Below are 21,542 nucleotides of genomic sequence, written 5' to 3'. Positions count from 1 at the left end.
TTCATTTGGCCACCTTGTATAGATACTGACCTAAAAAAAGGAGATACTTTTCTTTCACAAAAATATAGAACTGATTTGATAATTTACTTACCTTAAAAGTAGTGACACCCTGGGTTTTCTTGGTTTTAACCGGATAGTATAACAGCAGTGCTAAACCAAGTGGCGCTCAAATATTTATCCCATTCCACCCCGCCCGTCTTCACTGTAGCTGGCAGGCCGCTGCTATTATACTAGTAATACTTAGGTGAGTAGTTCTATAGGAACGTCACACAACTAAAAAGAAGACATAAACATTTATCAAAATTCTTCATAGTTAGTAATACCATTTTTATTGAAAACGCTGTACCTACTTACTATTTAATTGACAGCAATAAATAGTTGTTAGTGGTTTGCGTATTTAAGTTTTGTTAATGCAATTACTAACCATCCTTTAACAGAAATGCTTAAAACAACAATTATACAGATGATTGGTTACGGAGATAGAACAAGCTGAATTTGCTCGCCAATTTGAAGAAAATTTTCTGACTTACAGCCTCTCGATGTATAATTAGCAAAATTGAGAAGCAGTTTGGCGAAAATAGACTTGTACGGCAGATAAAAAAGCTTCTAATGCAATGGGTAACGGTACCAAATTAAATGTACCAATTTGAAGAAAACCCACAGAGTTCAAGTCGATAAGCAACTTCAACATTGAATGTTTTCCATTCCTCGATTATTCATGTTTAAATAAAAATAAAATGCATTCCTATAAACTGAACCCAACTCAGAAGCTTAATGAGGAGGATTTTGCCAGAGGGATATATTTTTGTGAACAAATGAACAATGTTAAGCTTCCATTTTCACTCTTCACGGCCATGTTAATCGTCAAAACTGTCGCTACTGAAAAGATTAATGTTTGAGCGGTAATAATTGGAGACTATGCCATTAGTCCTTTTTTCGTTGATGGTAATTTGAATGGAGATAATTATTTATTTCTACTCCAAAATAATGTCGTTACAACTTTCACATACTTATATCCTGCTTAACCAAAACGACAAGTTCCAACCGATGTGATATGGTTCCAGCAGGACTGAGCACCACCACATTACTGAATCAATGTCCAGCAATACATCGACTTAACATTTCCATATCTGTGGATAGGGAAGCGCGGATCATTAGAATTGCCAGCACGTTCTCCTGATCTTACACCGTTAGCTTTCTTTCTATGGAGATATATGAAAAGTATACAAAACCAAACCACGCGGTATAGCTGATTAGGAAGAAAAATAACGGTTGCGGTTAGGAAATTAAGTTTTTTTAGTGTGCTGTAGCGAATTTCATCAAAAAGATGAATTTATTTTTTTATAATTTTTGCTTTCTTTTCCAACTTTTTCATTCTCTTTTGCATCAAATATGAAATCCATAGCATTTTCGAATAGAGAATGAAAAGACCTTTCAAATGAGATATCACAAGCCCCTATTTAAAAATGTAAGGAATTTAAATTTAAGGATGACATTTTTACATTGCAGAATCTAAAATCGACGTGTCTCGGGATTTTTTATAAATATGCACAATAATAATTGAGATACTTGAGATTCCATTTGGCTGTTCCACGCTGCATAATATACCTACCTAGCAGATTTGTAAATAATGATTTAACTAGTCATGAAATTCTGAATTAAATAAAGCTCAGTGAAACTTATTGTTAATCTTTGAAAACTGTTCATGAATGCAGTTTTTAATTACAATTTATCTGCGAATGAGAAACAGCTTGCTTTTTTCTGTATTTTGGCGAATGCGCCGATCGTATCGTAATAAAATATAAAATGTGTAGGTACTAAAAGTTCTGATCTGAAACCACTGATGTACAATAATAACAGTTGATCTAATGACGTATCTAATTAACCAGTGATGGAAATACAGTAAATTACTATCACTTAGAATTTCTTAAATTCGACGCTACTAAATATTTTGGAAATTGGATCACTGCTTTTAATTTCTGGGGTGTATCTTAAAATCAGATCTCTAATTTTATGTGAAAAACTGACCTTAATCAAGTTAATATTTTTTTGATTAACATTAAAAACTTCAATAAACCTCTAATCTGCAAAATCTCTAAATCTATAAAATATTTAGAATCTGAGAAAATGAGCCTATAACTTTTGATACATTTCTGACAAAAAATAAACTATAAAATCTTTTTCTGACACTATGAGCTACATATTTTAGCTTCAAAAGTGTTTGGTAAGTTAAGAAACGTAATAACATGAAAATTGTCCATTCCTTTTTGAGATTTACTTGTTATTATATTTGACAATTCTATTTCAAATTCTAGTTTAACTAATTAATCTTAAAACATCATATACAAGGTGTCACCTAACGAATATTACATACTTCGAGAGTATAATCTAGAACCCAAATGGTGTCGACTTAACCAAACTTGCTTACACGAAAAATGCGACAAAAAATGTTACAGGATGTTAAAGTTTCTTTTTTATTTTCTCCTTAACTCAGAACCAAGTTAACCGATTTGAGCAAAATTTGCTGTTGCTTAGTTTCTCTTCATGAAGTATGTATTGATTGTGTTCCTATTAGGTTAAATCATACAGGGCGTTCATTTTACTACAACCCTTTGTGAATATTCTTCTGTAACTTTTTTGTACGATTAAATTTTTACACACATCTATCAGAAATAGGTCGAGAATTTTATTCTACACAAAAAATGTATACTTAACAAAAGTCGAAATTATACTCAATTATGAAGATATTTTAGAAAATATTTATTAACGCAAACCCCATATTTTTTTGGAAATAAATACGTATCCATAACAACATGACAATTTCGATAAGTCATTGTCAAGTTTGTATTTTGCAAAGATTTGTTTCTGAAAATCCTTCGTCAGAATGAATTTACGAATTATGATACGAATTATGAAATGAGGGACATGATAGTGATATATGTACAGGAACATTTATTCATCAGAGTAGGAGAAACTGGAAACTTTCGGTCTAATTCACGAAATGGAAGGTGCAATCAGAGAATGGTACAAGAACAAACTCTAGAAAGAGTATAAGAAACTCCCGAAATTAGTATTCGTCGTTTATCAGCAGTCACAGGAGTTGGCCGAAGAACCATTTCAACTATACTCCACTCCCAGCAGTTACAATGTTTCCATTTTCACCCTGTACATAACAGAGATCACATTTTTCTCGAGAGAATTGCCTTTACCGATCAAGCTGTTTTTACCTGTAGAGGTGTTTTTAATTGAAAAAACTCTCACGTGCGAAGCGAAGAAAATCCACACGTAATAAAAGAGCAACACGAATTTTCAATTAACGTCTGGTGCGGGATTATGTAAAATTTTACTTTGAGGCCTATCTACCTGCAAGGTTGAACGGTTAAAATTATTTAGAATTCCTTCGGCAAGAACTTTCTGGGGTTCTCGAAGAAGTACCCAATAATACTAGCCGACAAATGTAGTTCAAGCACGATGATGTCCCTGCTCATCGCAGCCATTTAGTGAGAGATCATTTAAATCAAGTATTGCCTAACCAAGCAACAGCAAATTTTGCTCAAATCGGTTAACTGGGTTCTGAATTAAGGAGAAAACAAGAAATAAAAAAAAACTTTAACAACTTGTAACTTTTTTACGACATTTTTCATTTAAGTAAGTTTGGTTAAATCGACACCACTTGAGTTCTAGATATCCTTCAAGTATGTAATATTCGTTAGGTGACACCCTGTATAAACATTATTGGATTAAAATCATATAGGTAATGGATTGATAAAGAAAACTTAAAAGATATACATATTATGTTGTACATAATTTCATTATGTATATTTCGCAACAAGTATCAAACCCTGCCGAAATTGGTCTTTAAATTAAATGCACCGATGCATATTAATCGGTAATTGCAGCATCCGACACTGCAAATTCGTTATCTGACTCCCGATCCGGCGGCAATACAATTTCGGCCAAAATTAATCAATCAAGTTGCTAGAAACTTGCTATTTATCACCGTATTCAATTCAATCCAGTGCATGCCCGTAAATAATATCTCATTACGGATATTCCTGCGTCGTCCCTGAATCACGGAATTGGTCTAGAGGTCGATAACCGGCGTGGGAGAAGGGGCGGCGTGTTATTGCTGTATAAGTCGTAAATGTAAAACTGTAAAGGCAAATGAATAATTGAAATATACTCTAAATACACTCATAAAATTCTATGTAAAATTACATACCATAACTAGATCACTGGTAATTTTGAGACTACAGTGGGTAATGTCAAATTACACCCTACAAATAATAAAGTTACGTTGACCTTATAATTTTACATTTTTATGAACCTCACGCAAAATGTAAATTTACATTAGCAATATACAGTGTGTTTCAATTAAAACTTCCCACCTGGAAAAGATCGAAATTAAAAACAAACAAAAAAAGAACAGAATAATAAAGTCTTTGCTCCACCCGAACGAATATTTCGAAATATTTCGGGCGTTATCCGGCGTTCTTCAACAATTTCTGGATAAAAAATTTATTTAAATTTTTCGTTTATGTGTCAATACAAACACTTCATACTCTATCAGTTGGACTTTTTTACCTGTTTTACTTTAAACGAGACAATATTGTCTCGTCTTGTCCTGTCGAGACAATATCCCGTAAAATCATCACTAAGTCGATTGAATTCCAATTCGTGAAAATGATTTATACAATTGCTAGAGAAGTGGAAATAATTAGTTAGTTCTACAAGAATAATGATGTGCACGGCAGGCAGCACAGATTTTTAATGATCGTCATCGTGACAAAAACATTTCGCATCGGTACGTCCTGGATTTAGAGCATAAATTTTCGGAAACTTCATTGCTTTCAAACAGAAAGCATCAACGTGAACAGGTCCTACGTAATGAGGGTAATCAGGTAACTGTCCTGAGTCACATAGCAATGAAACCAAATTTGAGTCTCAGGAAACTTGCAAGTACTTCAGGGATTCCTGTACCTAGTTGCCGCCGAATCTTAAAAATTCATAAGTATCACCATAGAAATTAATTTGGTACAGGTAATTAATGAACACGATCCTGAACGCCGCTTGTAGTTCTGTGAAGAAATGAGTGACCGTGCTCGAAGGAATTCAAATTTTGTGTTCTCAATCTGTTTTTCCGATGAATGTACGTTTCAACTGGATGGTCGAGTTAACCGCCATAATTGCCGCTACTGGATTGATGAAAATCTACGCATTTTTCATGAAACTCATACGCAGCACTCGAGGAAATTAAATGTTTGGGCGGGCATATTAGGAGACCACCTCGTCCTGCCGGGAAATCAGGATGGAGACATGCATCTGAATCTACTGGAAACGATGAATGTGGAAGTACATATTCGAAAATGACAACGCTTTGCCAGAAGAAGTGTGGTCTCAGCAGGATGGTGCTCCACCACATTATGCCGTAGCTGTACATGATTTTCTTAATCAGAACTTTTCAAACCACCGGATAGGACGCAGAGATTCAATTGAGTGGCCTCCCAGATCGCCGGATTAACGCCCTTTTTCTATGGGGACAGTTAAAGTCGAAAATTGTCTTATTCTTTAAGTGATGATTTTATTGTCATATCCACCGCAGGTTGTCGTGAGCAGAATTGAAAAAGCTTAAATGAGGTGTCACTCAACATAGGGTACAATTTAAAGTTTAAGGGTATTTTACGTTCCTGCTTAAGGGGTAGCTTCCGAGACACCAAAACTTGCGCAATCACGTGTCCCACTTGAAAATAAAATCGACGTATCTCAGATTTTTTTTAATTCCTATATTTTCCAGGTGGGAAGTTTTAATTGGAACACCCTGTATGTATATTTACGATACCTGAAGTGTAGTTTTACTAAGAAACAGTAAAACTACATAATATTTTTAAGAAAAAGAGAAAAAATCTTAGCATTGTTATTTTGTAATATTTTTTAGAAAGAATGCCTTCTTTAACATACTTTTTAAATATTTAAATATATTTCCACGACAGGTTGCGGCGTACTTATGTAAAGGGAAAATAACATAAAATGAATAAATTTAAGAATATTTATTATGCCTAAAGATAAAAAGTACATACATTATTTAAACCAATTAAATATACAGCTTTCTTGAAATAATAATACAATGAAAAACTTGGCGCATCAGGTTGAAATTAACTTAAAAGTAAAAAGTAAGTAAAAATTAAAAATATATAAAATGTAATAATAATAAATAAAACAAACCTCCCTACTTATTTATCCTTTATCCAATGTTTAAATTTAAAAATGAGCTACCTAATACGTTTTCATACTCTCGAGAAACGTTATAAAGCAATCTTACACTTCTTTAACGATGAGGACTAATTAAATAAACAATATGTACTTATCTACAGCAAGGTAGAGTAGTTCCAAAATCTCATGAGCCGCGAAATGCGCGAAAGGCATAGCGTATCCGCATAATTCTTCTAATAAGCACGTTGTGAAAACATTGACTCAGAATTAGACCACGTGCCCCATTACAACCAGGAATGAACTAAGGCGCTCGGACATCAATAAAGTCAACTGGCGAACGTTGGTTATATATATTTCTATTGCTTAAATTAAAATAATAAAGAATAGGGCATTTTATTATGATATTTGTAATCGGATCAAAGTTTACGCTACGAGAGCTCGAGATAGACTGTGAATAATAGATGTAATGTTTTTAGGACGTAGAATAATTTAGGCGACGGTCGGAATTATGTTTCTGCGCATATGAAGGTCAAAGCTCATAAGATTTTGAAACAACTCTACATTTTGTTCCATAAAATTGACTTCTAATTTAAAATAATTAAGTATAAGGAAAACATTCTTCATGTATTTTCTGGGAAAAGTTTTACTGAGGTTTTAATTTACATGAAAACTTTTTTTGGACGTTCTCCCGTTCAGGTGCATTTTGAGATGGAATTTTTGAACCATTTCTAGAGCAACAATCAGATTATCATATACACCTCAACTGAAATCTTTTGAGACAAAAATGACAGAACAGTTTTGTCTTAAATACAGGTTCATAAAAAATAATGTTAATTTTGAGTGCGTTAAATACGAGTATCTAGTAGTAGAACAATGATAGTTGCTACGAAAATACCATTCAAAACACATTTTTTTGAAACTATTCCTTTATGTCAAAAGCCCCAATTAACTGAAACGAAAAAGACACTTTGGTTCTTGATTGAAGAAAACCATATATAGCCATTAGACGAAATATTTAACAAAATATCATCTTTCTCTGCCAGATCCCAATACTAGCGTTGTTCATGTCATGGAAATCGTCGATTTACTGTTATTTTTTTTATATAACTTCGCATTTCTATTTGCAAATGTTTTCGAGTAGACGTAAGAAGCATTCCGATATGTACCCACAAATTGACAAGCCAACAACACCTCGGACAGGTGTGGAGGTGTGGTGTGTGAACAACTCCCGCCTGGACACCACACAGTCCGAGCGCGTGTCCTGGGGGTCACCACTGAGTAATCGGTTTGTCAGAGTCGCGGTAGACAGAGCAAATATCCTTAATCCGCGAGCGTCCACTGTTGGTTGAGCTCGATTAGTGCAACGGAGGCAACAAATTGCCATTCATAAAGCTGTTAAAAGGAATTTGTCCCGTCAAGCAACATACAAGGCATCTTCAAATATATTACAGCTTTAAATAAAACATTTTAATAATTTTAAATGATTAGGAATTAATTAAGAAATAATTACACTTTGTTCAATGGTCGCATTTTCTATTATAGTGTTACATTTGGTCACAGAAAAAAATGTGAAAATGTCGATGAGACTGAAATAGGCGTATTTTAAAATGTTATATACAGGTGCGGCATTAGTGCGTCGAAGTACGATATCTCCTTTATTATAGAAGATATCAAAAAATGTTATTTACAAAAATTGTAGCCAACTTAAAATTGCACATTTTAAAATTATTTTCGTATATACATGGTGTTACATGTTACCAGAATGAACCAAACATATTATTTTTTAAATGGGACACCCTATATATTATTTCAAATTTAGATTAATGCTTCCAGTATAAGGTTTAATTATGTTATACAGGGTATTTCAAAAGTTATGGTCAATTGTATACGAGAATCATTCCCATTTCAGCGTCTTGTATACCCCAAACAGAACAGCTTAACAATAATTTTTTGCAGGCATAACTTTTTGATACTTATTGGTACAATTTTACGAGAAACTGCTATTTCTTTATTATTGCAACAGTTGGTAAGCCAAAACTCGAGCTCATAATATTCTCAATTTTTTTTAAATGAATCACCCTGTATTTTATTTTTAAAACTGAAAATACACTTTATGTTCTTTTATTTTTATAAAGCATTCCCTATAGCTAAAATCATTAATTTCTGAGATATGTACCATTTAATAACAAAAAGAGAGTTTTTTAAAAATTCCTATTATAACAAGTTGGCCGTGGGCAAATGACAGTATGACAAATTGTTACAAAACATTACAAAATATCCATTGTTAAGACGAAATTCTTATAATATTAACCAACTTGTTATAATAAGATTTTTTTTAAAACTCTTATTTTTTTATTAAAAATGGTAACTATCTCGGAAATTAGTGATTTTAGTTATAGGAATTGCTTTATAAAATTGAAAGAACATAAAGTGTATTTTCAGTTTTTAAAATAAAATACAGGATGATTCATTTAAAAAAAATTGAAAAAATTATGTGCTCGAGTTTTGGCTCGCCCTATATTCAACTGTTGCAATAATAAAGAAATAACACTTTCTCGTAAAACTGTACCAATATCAAAAAGTTATGCCTGCCAAAAATTATTGTTAAGTTGTTCTGTTTAGGGTATACAGAACGCAGAAATGGGAATGATTTTCGTATACAATTGACCATAACTTTTTAAATACCCTGTATAACATAAATAAACCCTATATTGGAAGTATGGGAGAGATGAGCTTAATCTAAATTTGAAATAATGTATAGGGTGTCCCATTTAAAAAATAGTATGTTTGGTTCATCCTGGAAATATTAATACTCTGCATATACGAACATAATTTAAAATATGCAGTTTTAAGTTGGCTACAATTTTTGTAAATAACTTTTTTTGATATCTTCTATAATAACGGAGATATCGTACTTCGACGCACTAATGCCGCACCCTGCATGTAGGCTGTCGCAGGAACGTGACGTACCATTACTCCAATCGAATTAGAGGTTGAACGTGAAAAAAATATTTGTAGACATTTTATTGCACTTTATGACGGGGAAGGGTATGTAGAATGATATTATCAAAAAAGTAACTTAAAAGAAGTGACGCTAAGTTGGCAAATTGCAAATAAGTGGTAAATTTGCGTGATTTTTTCACTTTTGTTTACTGCCCACGAAAATAATAACAATAACAATAACAATAACAATAACAATAACAATAACAATAACAATAACAATAACAATAACAATAATAATAATAATAATAATAATAATAATAATTTCCAACAGGTAAACCCAATTACAGGAAATACATAGCAAATGAAAAATAATAATAAAGAACAGTTACCAGATAATCATAACAAAACCACTGAGTTTATTTTGACAAAATCTATTCTGTATAAGAGAAAAGTTGAAAAAATAAATAAATAAATTTGACTAACTAGGTGTATCTAGAACTGCTCGTTATTGTAAACAACGTGTATTGTATTTAGTGATGAAAAATTAATATCACACTGATTACAGATTTTATTAAAATGATAACATGCATTATAAATAGGTGCTTTAAGTAAAATATTAGTTCTAGGCCTATCACAGTAAAAAGTTTGGTTATATTTTGAACCCGTATGCGGTACTAAAAATTGTATCTTACTAAGGAGACTACTACAATTTACGTTATTATGGATTAAATTATACAAAAATGATATAATTGACCATTTCCGTCGCCGATCAAGAGAAATAGTATCAAATCTGTCCAATAATATTTGATTATCAATACCCCTGGCGGAATAGGTGCCATCTTCCTTAAAAGAAATATATTTTAAAAACCGCCTCTGAACAGATTCTATACTATCAATGTGACACTGATAAATTGGGAATTGGGAATTGATCCATACTCAAGCTTACTCCTAACCAAGGTATAATACAAAATTTTTAAGGTGCTAATATTTCTAAAATCTTTGCAGTTCCTTAATATAAAACCTAAAGTCCTATTGGCATTACTAACTAAATGATTAACCTGAGTAACAAAGGTAAGTTTAGAATCAAAGAAGATCCCTAAATCTTTTATGCAATCACTTCTTGAGATTGTAATATCATTAAGTGTATAATCATAATTATAAATTTGTTTTTTCCTGGAAAATGATACTACATAACATTTGTTTATACTTAACATTAAACGATTTGAATTACACCATTTGCCAATTAAGTTGGCTTGATTCTGCAAATATCTACAATTTTCCTCATTCTCAATACTTGTAAAAATCTTTAAATCATCTGCAAAAAGAAGATTATTACAAGATATAGTATTCGGTAAATCATTAACAAACAAGAGCAACAGTAAGGGCCCTAAATTCGAACCTTGTGGAACGCCAGAAGTAACTTTAAATTTTGACGAAGTGAAACCCTCACACTTAACAAACTGTTGTCTCTCTGTTAGGTACGATTTAATAAAATTAACAAAATTATTTGATAACCCAATGCTATCAAGTTTAGCAAGTAACACGTAGTGATCAACCTGGTCAAATGCTTTGCTAAAATCCATATATAACACATCTAGACAACTATAGGAAATTTAGTCATTTTATTCTGTAGGCAATTAAATTATCTGCAATTTAACGTATCTAAAGTCATATTTCACCAATTTGTTAACTATAAAATAAGGGTTGAACGCGGAAAAATCAGTTTTCGAAAATTGTGCATTATTATTGCAAAAAACCATGGATGTTGATGAAATTTATAGAAAAGACGGTCAATCCAAAGACCAACATGTATCCCAAAGCCCAATTTGATTGAACCTGAAATTGTTGCTCCAGGTATTTGTTAATTAATTTCGTTCGTTTTCTTGCAACTAATTGTTTAATTACTAAACGTTAATTTTAGAAGTTATATCATAGATATAAAAATTTCAAAAAGTTGAAATTAAGTTGCCCTCTACAACCAACAAAGGATGACATGTAAAACAGCGTTATAAACAAATTGTCCCAGGGTCAGTCAAAATCCGCTCGGGAATTCGCTCTTTTTGCATTAAATAGAGCTTATTTTTACGGTAATTAAAATAAAACAAATGTTACAAGGTAAGTTATTTTACGTATAGAACCAAAATTTTTCAGACAATTAAAGAAATAATTAAACTTTTATTTTCAGAAAGTTAATAATTAATTAGTAGTTCATGTAATAAACGCGCTAGCAGCAGTAAAAGTTAACGTTAATGAACGGCCTGCTCGCGGGAGAAGGAGCGCCAATAAAGTAACAAAAAATCATTTATTTTGCAGCTAATATTAAGAAAAAACATGATAGTGTTTTTGGTCATTACCCCCAGATTAAGGCTATTAATGGATTGGGACGATTTAATTACACCGAGAAATACCCTGAATGCAGGAAAATATACCTAAATGCACAATGCAGCAACTGTAAATACTATTCGAAATGATTTAAATAAAAATATTTACATGGAGATACTAATCTTATTAATAACTGGAATTTTTCATTTATTCTAGCTTACGCCGAAATATTATTTTATTATTTACGTGAAAACAGTGACGCACCAGGAGACTGGTGTCCTCACAATATTACTAAAACCTTGTCTTTAATGTGAAGTATCGACAATAATATATAAAATAAATAAATGAATAATTTAATCAATCTATTTATTTTCTAATTTATTTCATCAAGTTAAGCGTAAATCTATATGCGTCTTTAATTAAGATCTATTTTTTCTTCGTGTTTATTTTTAGTTTATATTTACTTTTTGTTACCTCTTCTGTATAGTGTACACACATTTCCAATCTATTGAAATTTTTGACAAGATACTTACCTTAAATATATAGAAGCTTTTTGCCCTATTACAAATTCATCACAAAAAGTTCCATAGCGAACACATGGTTCGAACATTAAATTCAAGCAACTTATCTTGAGAATTCAGGCGTCGACTCCTTTTTTTAATCCTGCCTCTCGTTTGCAGCGCTGATGGGAACTACGAGGTGACGATAATGACTAAAGCAATCCTTCACCACACGGGCAAAGTAATATGGAAACCGCCCGCCATATATAAATCATTCTGCGAGATTGACGTGGAGTACTTCCCCTTCGATGAGCAGACGTGCTTCATGAAGTTCGGCTCGTGGACTTACGACGGGTACATGGTAAGGAATTTGTCTTTGTATTACAGCTAACACATCGGGACATCCGGATAATGTCAGTCGTGAAATGTCTCAAAGATCTTGTAGCTTTTACAATATGTGGTAACGTCGTCTAGATAAATAATGGCCATAAATGCTTTTATAGAGTTCTAAAAAAGGATAGAAATTACCAGATAATACAAAGCTGATACTTAACTGATAAGGAGCATCGAAAAAAATGAAGCCACCAATCCGAAAATAACCCTTACGAAAATTGTTGGGTTCTAAGGGGGACACGAATGGTGACCTTCAATGTGACCTTGACGAAGAAGAAGTACCTTAAGTACCTATCTAAACGTAAAATTTTACACTCTTTCTGAAGCCTGGGTCAAAAATACAGGTTCCTATTTATAAAATTAGATTTGACCTTCAAATGACCTTGCAGGTCAAGATTAAGGTCAAATCGAAGGTCACCATCCGACATCCCCCTTCGAACCCAATAACTTTCGTAAGGGTTATTTTCGGATTGATGGCTTCCCTGACGAGATATTCAGATAAGTAATTTAAAATATTTTGTCTTTGAAATAACCTTTTAAGGTCATTCAAAGAAGAGCCTTAAGCACCTACGTAATATTTTGCTCTCCTTCCGAAACCCGTGTCAAAAGAAGAAAATTAAAAAACATTAAATTTGATCTTCTGATAACCTTGGAGGTCAGTATAGATATAGAATATCTATACTTTGTGACGACAATCAAGTAAATAAACAGTAGTATTCTATATTATAAACGGCAGTACTAAATAGAGATAGGCTAAATCTGCGATCAAGCCACTGATACACAGTGCTACTGACGGCCATAAAAATACGTGCCATACACTCGACCAAGCAAAGCGTCATACTCACTCTCACACGCACAAACGACAATGAAATGCACATCCAACGTCCCCAGCAAAAAAAATGGGATTATTCACCGACAATCCAGGTCGACAGGTAGGCATTAGGGTGCCGCTAGATACGCATTGAATAAATTGATAGATGCGAAGCTTCAGATCAGAGGCAGACATATACAAAAGTGTAAATAAACATCTGATATCACTAAAACACCTAGTACTTTTTTATTAAAGATATGTCAAAACACATTGCAGCTGTGCAGATTAATATTTCAACTAATTAAGACAACTGAGGTGTTTAGCTATATTTCCAAATTGAATCTTTTATATCCATAATTTCAAAATGCCTTACTGCATACAGGGTGGTGAAAATTTACAGCGAGTTTAGGTATTTTCAATTAAGCTTCCACTATTTAACGATCTTCATGTCCGATTAAAATTTAAAAACAAAAAATGGTGGAGGCGCCTATCGATGTGCACTGTGATATAAAATTACAAATATTTCCTAAACTGTTAATTTTACCGAGTTCGAGCGAGAGGGTATTATCGTTGGCAAATTCTTCAGGGAACTTATTTTTTATACAGGCCGATTGCGACCGTCATCTATGCAAGAATTCTGGGTTGTTTACCATTGGGCACAGTCCGTCCCTTGCGTTCTGGCCATAATGAAGTTTCACTTACAACATCAAAAACGAACTGTACCTACGCATGTATTATCGATCACCAAATTCGCATCATGCTGAAGTTAATAGTTTAGAGACTGTAAATAAAAATAAATTTTTAATTTTCACCTTTGAGGGCCCGTAACTTGTTAACGAATGCCCATATGAAAAGAATGTATATGAAGAACTGATATTATTTTGATCTCATCTATTTGTACCCGACTGTTTTGTATAAAGTACTGGGACACCCTGTATATACTATGGTAAGTTCCGTGTAAAGAATTAAGTGTAGAAAAATTGACACTGTCCCTTTTTTCATACTATTATGCAAGTACTTACACATATATTGTGTCACTTTTTGTTACCTAGCCTACAGCCAACCCTGTACCACATTGTAGCCGCATCTCTAGACATAACCTAACCTTTTTGAGGTTATGTTTCATGCAGTGTCTGTGTTGTATTATAATGTAAAATTTCATTGTACAGAAATAAAGTGCTCTAGTTAAGTGTCACCGAGAACGACTGTTTTTGAGAAACACGCAACTGACTATCCCATAGTCAACCAGCCTCCGTTGCTCAATGTGTTTGGAAAAAGAAACGAATGGAGGACACTTCAGGGAAGTTTCCTTGGATGAAAATAAATCGATTTAGATTAAGTTGCCCTAATACACTTTTACTTTTCTAACAAGTTAGGGGCCTTTAAAAAAATTAGTTTACGGAATCTCTGTATATTAAGAATAGAAGGGTCTCGATTTTATGGCAGTTTTCAGAAATTTTAATTTTTTTACCTTTTTTGTGTAAAATGAAGTATAGGACATACACTATAAAAAAAATCTAACCTCAAAAAGTTGTCATATAATATCAGTGAGAGACATAGTAGCTAGCGCCCTCTAGCACTCTAGCAGAAAATCTAGAATAAATATATGAGGTCACTAAACCATTTGCCAAGAACTACAAAACTACGATATAATGTAACATTTTCGAGTATATTATAAATTGGTTTTATTCTAATATTGAAAATAATAATTCATCTTCATTCATCGCTTTAGCGTTGGTTATCACTTTCATCGATTTCCATCTTAGAGAACACCACTAAAATCCAGATTTATGTCGTCTACCGACAACTTCGACAGGAATTCGATACTCGCTACTCCGAATACAAAAATAAAAGTCTCGACAAAGTTAGCTAGTCACAATGTATTTACAGAATAAAACTTGTATAATGACTTTGTAAACAAAGGCCTGTTTAGTGTCGTTTCCATTTTATGGCTTCTTTTCCTTTACATAGTTAGAAGGACAGACATCGGAGCGGTACTTAATTAAATGTTTGAACGCTTCCGTTGTTAGTTTCTTTTATGAAGTTTAGAGTAAACTAATTATAATGGCTAGTCATTAAATAGTAATTTTTTCATTGAAAAGCGTTTAAGAACTAATCGAGGCTTTAACTTTTTTATTTACGCTCAAAATTGCTTGACTTAAATATAAATCACATTTAAAAATAAACTAGTTTGGTAACCACGTCATTAGTTGATGATTCTAGAAACGTAGCGCCTTCTTCAGAAAAATTTGAAACTGAAGATTAATTCATCAAGTCAGTATTGGTATTTGCTGTGTTTATTTCTCCATGATGTTCCGATGCACGATTTAAAATCATTGGTCTGAACGGTTCCATGTTTTTTACGGATAGATCATTTTCTTATTTCAGTTTTAAGCCTTCATCTTAGTTAAAATTATTTTGTTATTACTGGATTCCTATTGGTTCCCTGTAAAGATTTGGCCAAAATCTTCTATCTTTATAGAATTTTGGCATAACTTAAATATGTTGAATGCCCTGATTGCCCTGTGTAAGGTACCTACACTACAACAACTATTTTTTCCATTAGTAGAGCTAACTTAAACCTAGTCGGAATAGCACACTAATACGCGACCTCGCGATTTTCATGGTCGTTGATTATATAAATTGAAAAACAATTCAAAATCTTATTATTCTAAATAAACTATGCGCTCGTTAGAATTGTTAGTTCCAGTATCTAATAAAATGCTTAATTTTTTTAGTATGATAAGGTTGCGAAAGTAATTCAAGCAAGGAAAACAGTAGGCTTTCTCAGATTGCTTTCAGAATTTCTTCAGAAGAGAGATATATCTTTAAGCATGGTACCAAAACTGTAACCAATTTCCATCCAACAGAAAGAAAGGTCGTTCATTGGAATGATCGCTCTAATAACAGAGCCACACAAATAAAAATTTTTTCGAGTCCGAATGTCAGACTATTTCTACGATATGTTTTCGGGGTCGCTGAATCCGAATCCATGATCTATTTAACCCCATCACGTCAGATTTTACCGATAACCGCATATCACCTCATAACCCAAGCTGTCAGGTCCTATTACACACAAGGGTCCTGTAAAGAGAGCTGTGCACCTACAATACAGTCAATATCATATATATTCTGATGATGAAACTGGAAGCCAATAACGATATAGACTAGATTCCTTGCATCAAACAATCGAACTACTGCGTAACGTGATTATGGGGTCATGGATTTATAGGGTTGGGGATTGTAGGGTTAAATATATTCTGTTTATAGAGCCCTGATATATCACGCAATGAGAGAGCAAACTACTGAATAACGTAGTTATTGGAGTTATCGATTATGGCATTATGGGAATATATGGTTATGGGGTTAGGAAGTTTGAGGTTAAATGTATTAGGATTATGGAATTATTGTGGGTGCACAGTCCCCTTTACAGGACCGTCGTGTATAATAGGGCTTAACATCTTGGGTTATGAGATGATATGGGATTAAACATGATGTGATGAGGTTAAATGATCACAGATTCGGATTTAGCGACACCGAAAACATATGGTAGACACAGTCTGACTTTTTTGTGTGGCTGTGTAATTTTTCCTCTCACAGGTCGATCTACGACATCTACAACAAGTCCAAGACTCCAACAAGATCGACGTAGGCATAGACCTGCAAGATTACTACATATCAGTGGAGTGGGACATCATGAAGGTCCCCGCTGTACGCAACGAAAAATACTACTCCTGCTGCGAGGAGCCCTACCCTGACATCATCTTCAACATCACCTTGAGAAGGAAGACCCTCTTCTACACGGTGAACCTCATTATTCCCTGCGTGGGGATATCGTTCCTGTCCATACTGGTGTTTTACCTTCCTTCAGACTCCGGGGAAAAGGTGTCGCTCTCCATCTCGATCCTGCTATCTCTCACTGTGTTCTTCTTACTGCTGGTGGAGATCATCCCTCCTACTTCCATTACAGTGCCTCTGCTAGGTAAGTAAAGTAAACGGTATTACTGATTATACATATCTTATATCAATAGTTATCCTTCGAATAATATCAAAAATATGCTTGCAAACATATAAGATATTATTTGCATGAAATATTACCAATGCGTCATTCAGGATTTCGTCTAAGTTATAGTTGTACAACAACATTTTCGCAAGTACTAGATGATATTGTAACTGCTATTGATAATAATTTAACTGTCTTACTGAATTACATATATGTAGTAAAACGTCTAATGGTGTTAATCTTTAGCTACTTTTTGCAATGCCCCATTAAATTACTAGTACTAGATGATATTGTAACTGCTATTGATAATAATTTAACTGTCTTACTGAATTACATATATGTAGTAAAACGTCTAATGGTGTTAATCTTTAGCTACTTTTTGCAATGCCCCATTAAATTAATTTTAATTCTAAATCAATGTCTCTAATTAAAAATTCTGTTACTGGCTGAAACATTGTGTGCATAATAATCAATATTGTCATTACCAGGTTATTTAATATCGAAGGGCCGCAAATGTCTGTTTTAGGCCCCTTATCTTTACGATTTATATCTCTTAGTTTGAAAAAGTTCTATCTCTCTGCAAGTCGTACTTTTAAGCTAATGCCACACAAACATACATATTATTCTTTCAATGAAAATACTTTCAGCCTTATAAAATTTAATAGTATATTGTTACATTAGGATTAAAAGTGTGACTTTTGTGGCGAGCAAATTTTGAATTTTCGAGACTAGGCGTAACGTAGCCGAGCGGATGCAAAATTACGAAACAAAAAAGACACTTTTAATACGAATAAAACATGCTATTTTTTCTCTAACCGAAATTCCCCCTTTAATAATTATTAATTTGTGCTTTGAAATTATTCAAACCAATTTGAATAATATAGCAAAATATGTAAATACCATGTTCTTTTACTGCACTGGTTGACAATTATTTAAGTTTTTATCGAAAATATGTTGCTTTACGTCCACCCGGATTGGTAGAACGTGGATTATTATTTCCTAGATATGTTAGTGGAAAGTATCATCGAATGGTGGTCGGTATTCATAAACTCAGTGCCGTCTCGTAAGAAGTGGCAAAATTTTTTAAGCTGGGCAACTGGAAAGAGTACAGGGGACACACATTGCGACGAACGTCTGCTACCCTTTTAGTTGACGGCGGTAGTGACCTCACTTATCTTAAAAGTCGCAGAGAATGGAGATCGAGCACTGTAGTGGAAGGCTACTCACTTTTGAATAAAGAAAATATTGGGAAAAGAATACTAAAAGTTGAATAGGTACTTGTTCAAAGCTTATCAATGTGAACAAACAAAAATTTTTGTAAATAATGTTGAATAAACTTTCATAAATTAAAACTATATTAACACTTTAAGGATTAAACTAGAAAGGTAGGCAAACTTCGCTGACGCGAAGTTTGACCTTTCTCTCGGGCCTTCGGCCCTCGGGGCGCGCTGCGCACGGCCCGAGCACCGCTCCGCGGTGCTCTCCTCGCTGGTTAGTAGATACATTTTTTTAAACACCCTGTACTTTGGTTTTTTACACACCCTGTATATAAAAGTTATATAAGAAATACTTTTGTTGCTAAGATAACATTTTTTCTCCGTAAGGAAAATGTCAATCTTAAAGACTTCTGATGACAGTCAGAAAATGTCATAGTTTTGTGACGGTTGGAGAAAAAACAATGCTGTTTGGAGGACACTGCTAAAATTCGATCTAAGTGAAAATCGAGTTGATATTTAATTCTTATATAATCTAATGATCATCTTCAGCCAAGGTTTCGCTGCAATGATTCGAAAATATATCAAAAAACAACAATCACATCTAATATAATTTTTGAGTTACAATCTTAAACTCAATACTGATCCCAACTTTCTAGTTCTTTTTTAAATACTTATTTATGATGCACATTTTTTGCAGGAAAATACCTCCTCTTCACAATGTTGTTGTGCACACTCTCAGTCGTTATCACCATAGCCGTTTTGAACGTAAACTTCAGGTCGCCAGTGACGCACAAGTTGGCCCCATGGGTGCGAGCCTGCTTCATCGACTTCCTGCCCAAGTTCCTGTTCATTGAGAGACCCAAGAAAGACGACGACGACAAGGGGCAGGACAGTATGTTAACGGACGTAATCCAGGTGCCCATAATGGACAAGTGTAAACCCTTCGAGAAGACATCCTTCGACAGCTTCGATTTAGGTGGGTAGTGACTATCCATACTTTAATTCTAATTTCAACTCAAAAAAATATGATTTACTTACTGTCTCCTTAACTGTTTTTATTTGAAATCTGTTAGGTACATAAATATATTATAAATAAATATATTTACGATATGCCGGCCCAGCATGAAAACGAAAGTTTTCCGTAATCAATCTGTAACGACGTCGTATAACAATTATTTATAAAAGCAGATGGATTGTCAAATTGATATTACAATTTTAATACACTATTTTAATTATTTGATACAGGGTGGGCCACCAGTAACGCCTCGGTCGCTAGGGACCAAACGGCAAATGTTACAGAAACCTGTTTAGGTGGGTATGTGTAGATTGATTACGGCTACATTTTAAAAAAATTTTGAGATATACAAGGTGTCCAGGAAAAGCGTACCATATCAAAGTTATGTATTTTTAAATGGAACACCCTGTATTTTAATGCATTTTTGAAAGCACCGTCAAAAATTAGGTGAACTTTATTAAAGGTTCTGCATACCCAGAACTTACCGTTTGTGAGATATTTCAATTTTAGTGAAAATGCAGGCATAGCGTAGAAATTTAATACAACAATAAAAAAATAATTTTAAGGAAACAGCTTTGGAGTGTCTATTTTAGATCCTTGAAGTTATAAATTGTCATATTTGTCGTCACTTATACTCGACGGCCGAAAATATAGAGAGTGATTCATCGCTAGCTCTTGGACTAGTAAGGAGGATGAGGCGTACGGGGATCAAAAATCCATAGGCGTGTATACGTAAAAGGCAACAAGGTGTAGAAGATATGGAAAAAATATAATAAAACATAACATCTATTATTTTTAGAGGTTTTATCGAGAAAACTTCAAAAATATTTTAGTAACATTTTGTTTTTAAATTTTAAGTGTTTTCTATAAAACGATGCCCTCTTGGCTTACTCCGCCGCAAAATATTGTAATGTTTACTATTGATATATTTATTTAAGTAGGTACTTACATATTTTATAATAATTATCTCACGAATATTATCACTGTCACACTTTCACTTCACTGCCACATAATCACTTCACTATTAATATATTTAAATACTTACATATCACATTATTCACATTATATATTTCACATATCACTGTTGCTATCACTATCACTAGAATCATCTTCACCCAAATGAATAATGACTGGTTCTATGAACACTTCTACCGTTGTATCAAGATCCCACATACGTTGTTCCTCTTTCTGTGCATGTCCAATACACTTACACCATGTTTCAGCAGTGACGTGATTAATAGCATCCTGTAATAATAATTTCACGTCGTTTATTTTAAAGGTGGTGTTTTTTCGTGCGATTTCATTCTTTATTTGTGCCCAAACCAACTCAATTGGGTTTAATTCACAGTGGTATGGCGGTAAACGGAGTACACGAATTCCTCGATCTTTGGCCATCTCATCCACTACATACTTAATGTATTGACCTTTTTCTCTTTGGACAATTTTTAATAATTGTACTTTTAGCATGGTTTCTGTATATTCAATATTTTTCGATTGTAACCAGTCCATAATATTTCCTTTTCTCCATGCTGATGTCGGTAACATTTCAACTCTTCTACTATGATAAGGTGCGTTATCCATCACAACAACTGCTCCTGGCTCCAGATATGATAAAACATATTCAAACCATTTTTCAAACACGTCGCTGTTCATATCTTCATGATAATCTCCCGTTTTTCGTGACTCAAATACATGCAAACCATTTTCTAAAAATCCCGTATCGCTTCCAATATGTGTTATAATCAATCTTCGTCCTTTTCCAGAAGGTGCCTTTAATCCAGTAGAAAATCCATCTAAAAATGCTTGTCTCTTACTCTTAACATTACCATCCTGCCAAACTTTTGATACAGTATGACCTTCGTTTACCCATGTTTCATCCATGTAATATATCTTCTTACCAGATGCACGAAGTTCTCTTATTTTTTCTAAGTATTCTCTTCGCCATACCACAATTTCGTCTTTTTCAACGAGCATACTATTCCGATTCCGTTTCAAATATCGAAAATTCATGTCACGCATTATTCTTCTAAGAACCTTATCAGAGAAATTAGGAATATCCTCATCTTCAGCTATTGCAGCTTGAATTTTCTTTATCGTTGGTATTTCATTTCTAAAGAAAAATCCATGA

General features: G+C 33.5%; 1 protein-coding gene across 3 annotated transcripts in view; it reads left to right on the top strand.

The window, feature by feature from the left end:
- LOC108913360 (acetylcholine receptor subunit alpha-like 1) overlaps positions 1 to 21,542 on the top strand; it is a 64,335-nt gene that overhangs the window by 18,736 nt on the left and 24,057 nt on the right. The window contains exons 4-7 of one of the 3 annotated variants that reach the window (XM_023455689.1): positions 12,156 to 12,336; positions 16,780 to 17,161; positions 19,097 to 19,333; positions 20,018 to 20,026. In XM_023455689.1, coding sequence (XP_023311457.1) covers positions 12,156 to 12,336; positions 16,780 to 17,161; positions 19,097 to 19,333; positions 20,018 to 20,026 — 809 coding nt within the window. Of the gene's footprint in view, positions 1 to 12,155; positions 12,337 to 16,779; positions 17,162 to 19,096; positions 19,376 to 20,017; positions 20,027 to 21,542 lie in introns of all 3 variants that reach the window. The other 2 variants (XM_023455688.1, XM_018718910.1) reach the window with 2 other exon arrangements.

The sequence above is a fragment of the Anoplophora glabripennis genome, unplaced genomic scaffold, assembly GCF_000390285.2.
Source record: "Anoplophora glabripennis isolate ALB-LARVAE unplaced genomic scaffold, Agla_2.0 scaffold843, whole genome shotgun sequence".
Lineage (NCBI taxonomy): Eukaryota > Metazoa > Arthropoda > Insecta > Coleoptera > Cerambycidae > Anoplophora > Anoplophora glabripennis.
This window is presented reverse-complemented; position numbering and strand designations above follow the sequence as displayed.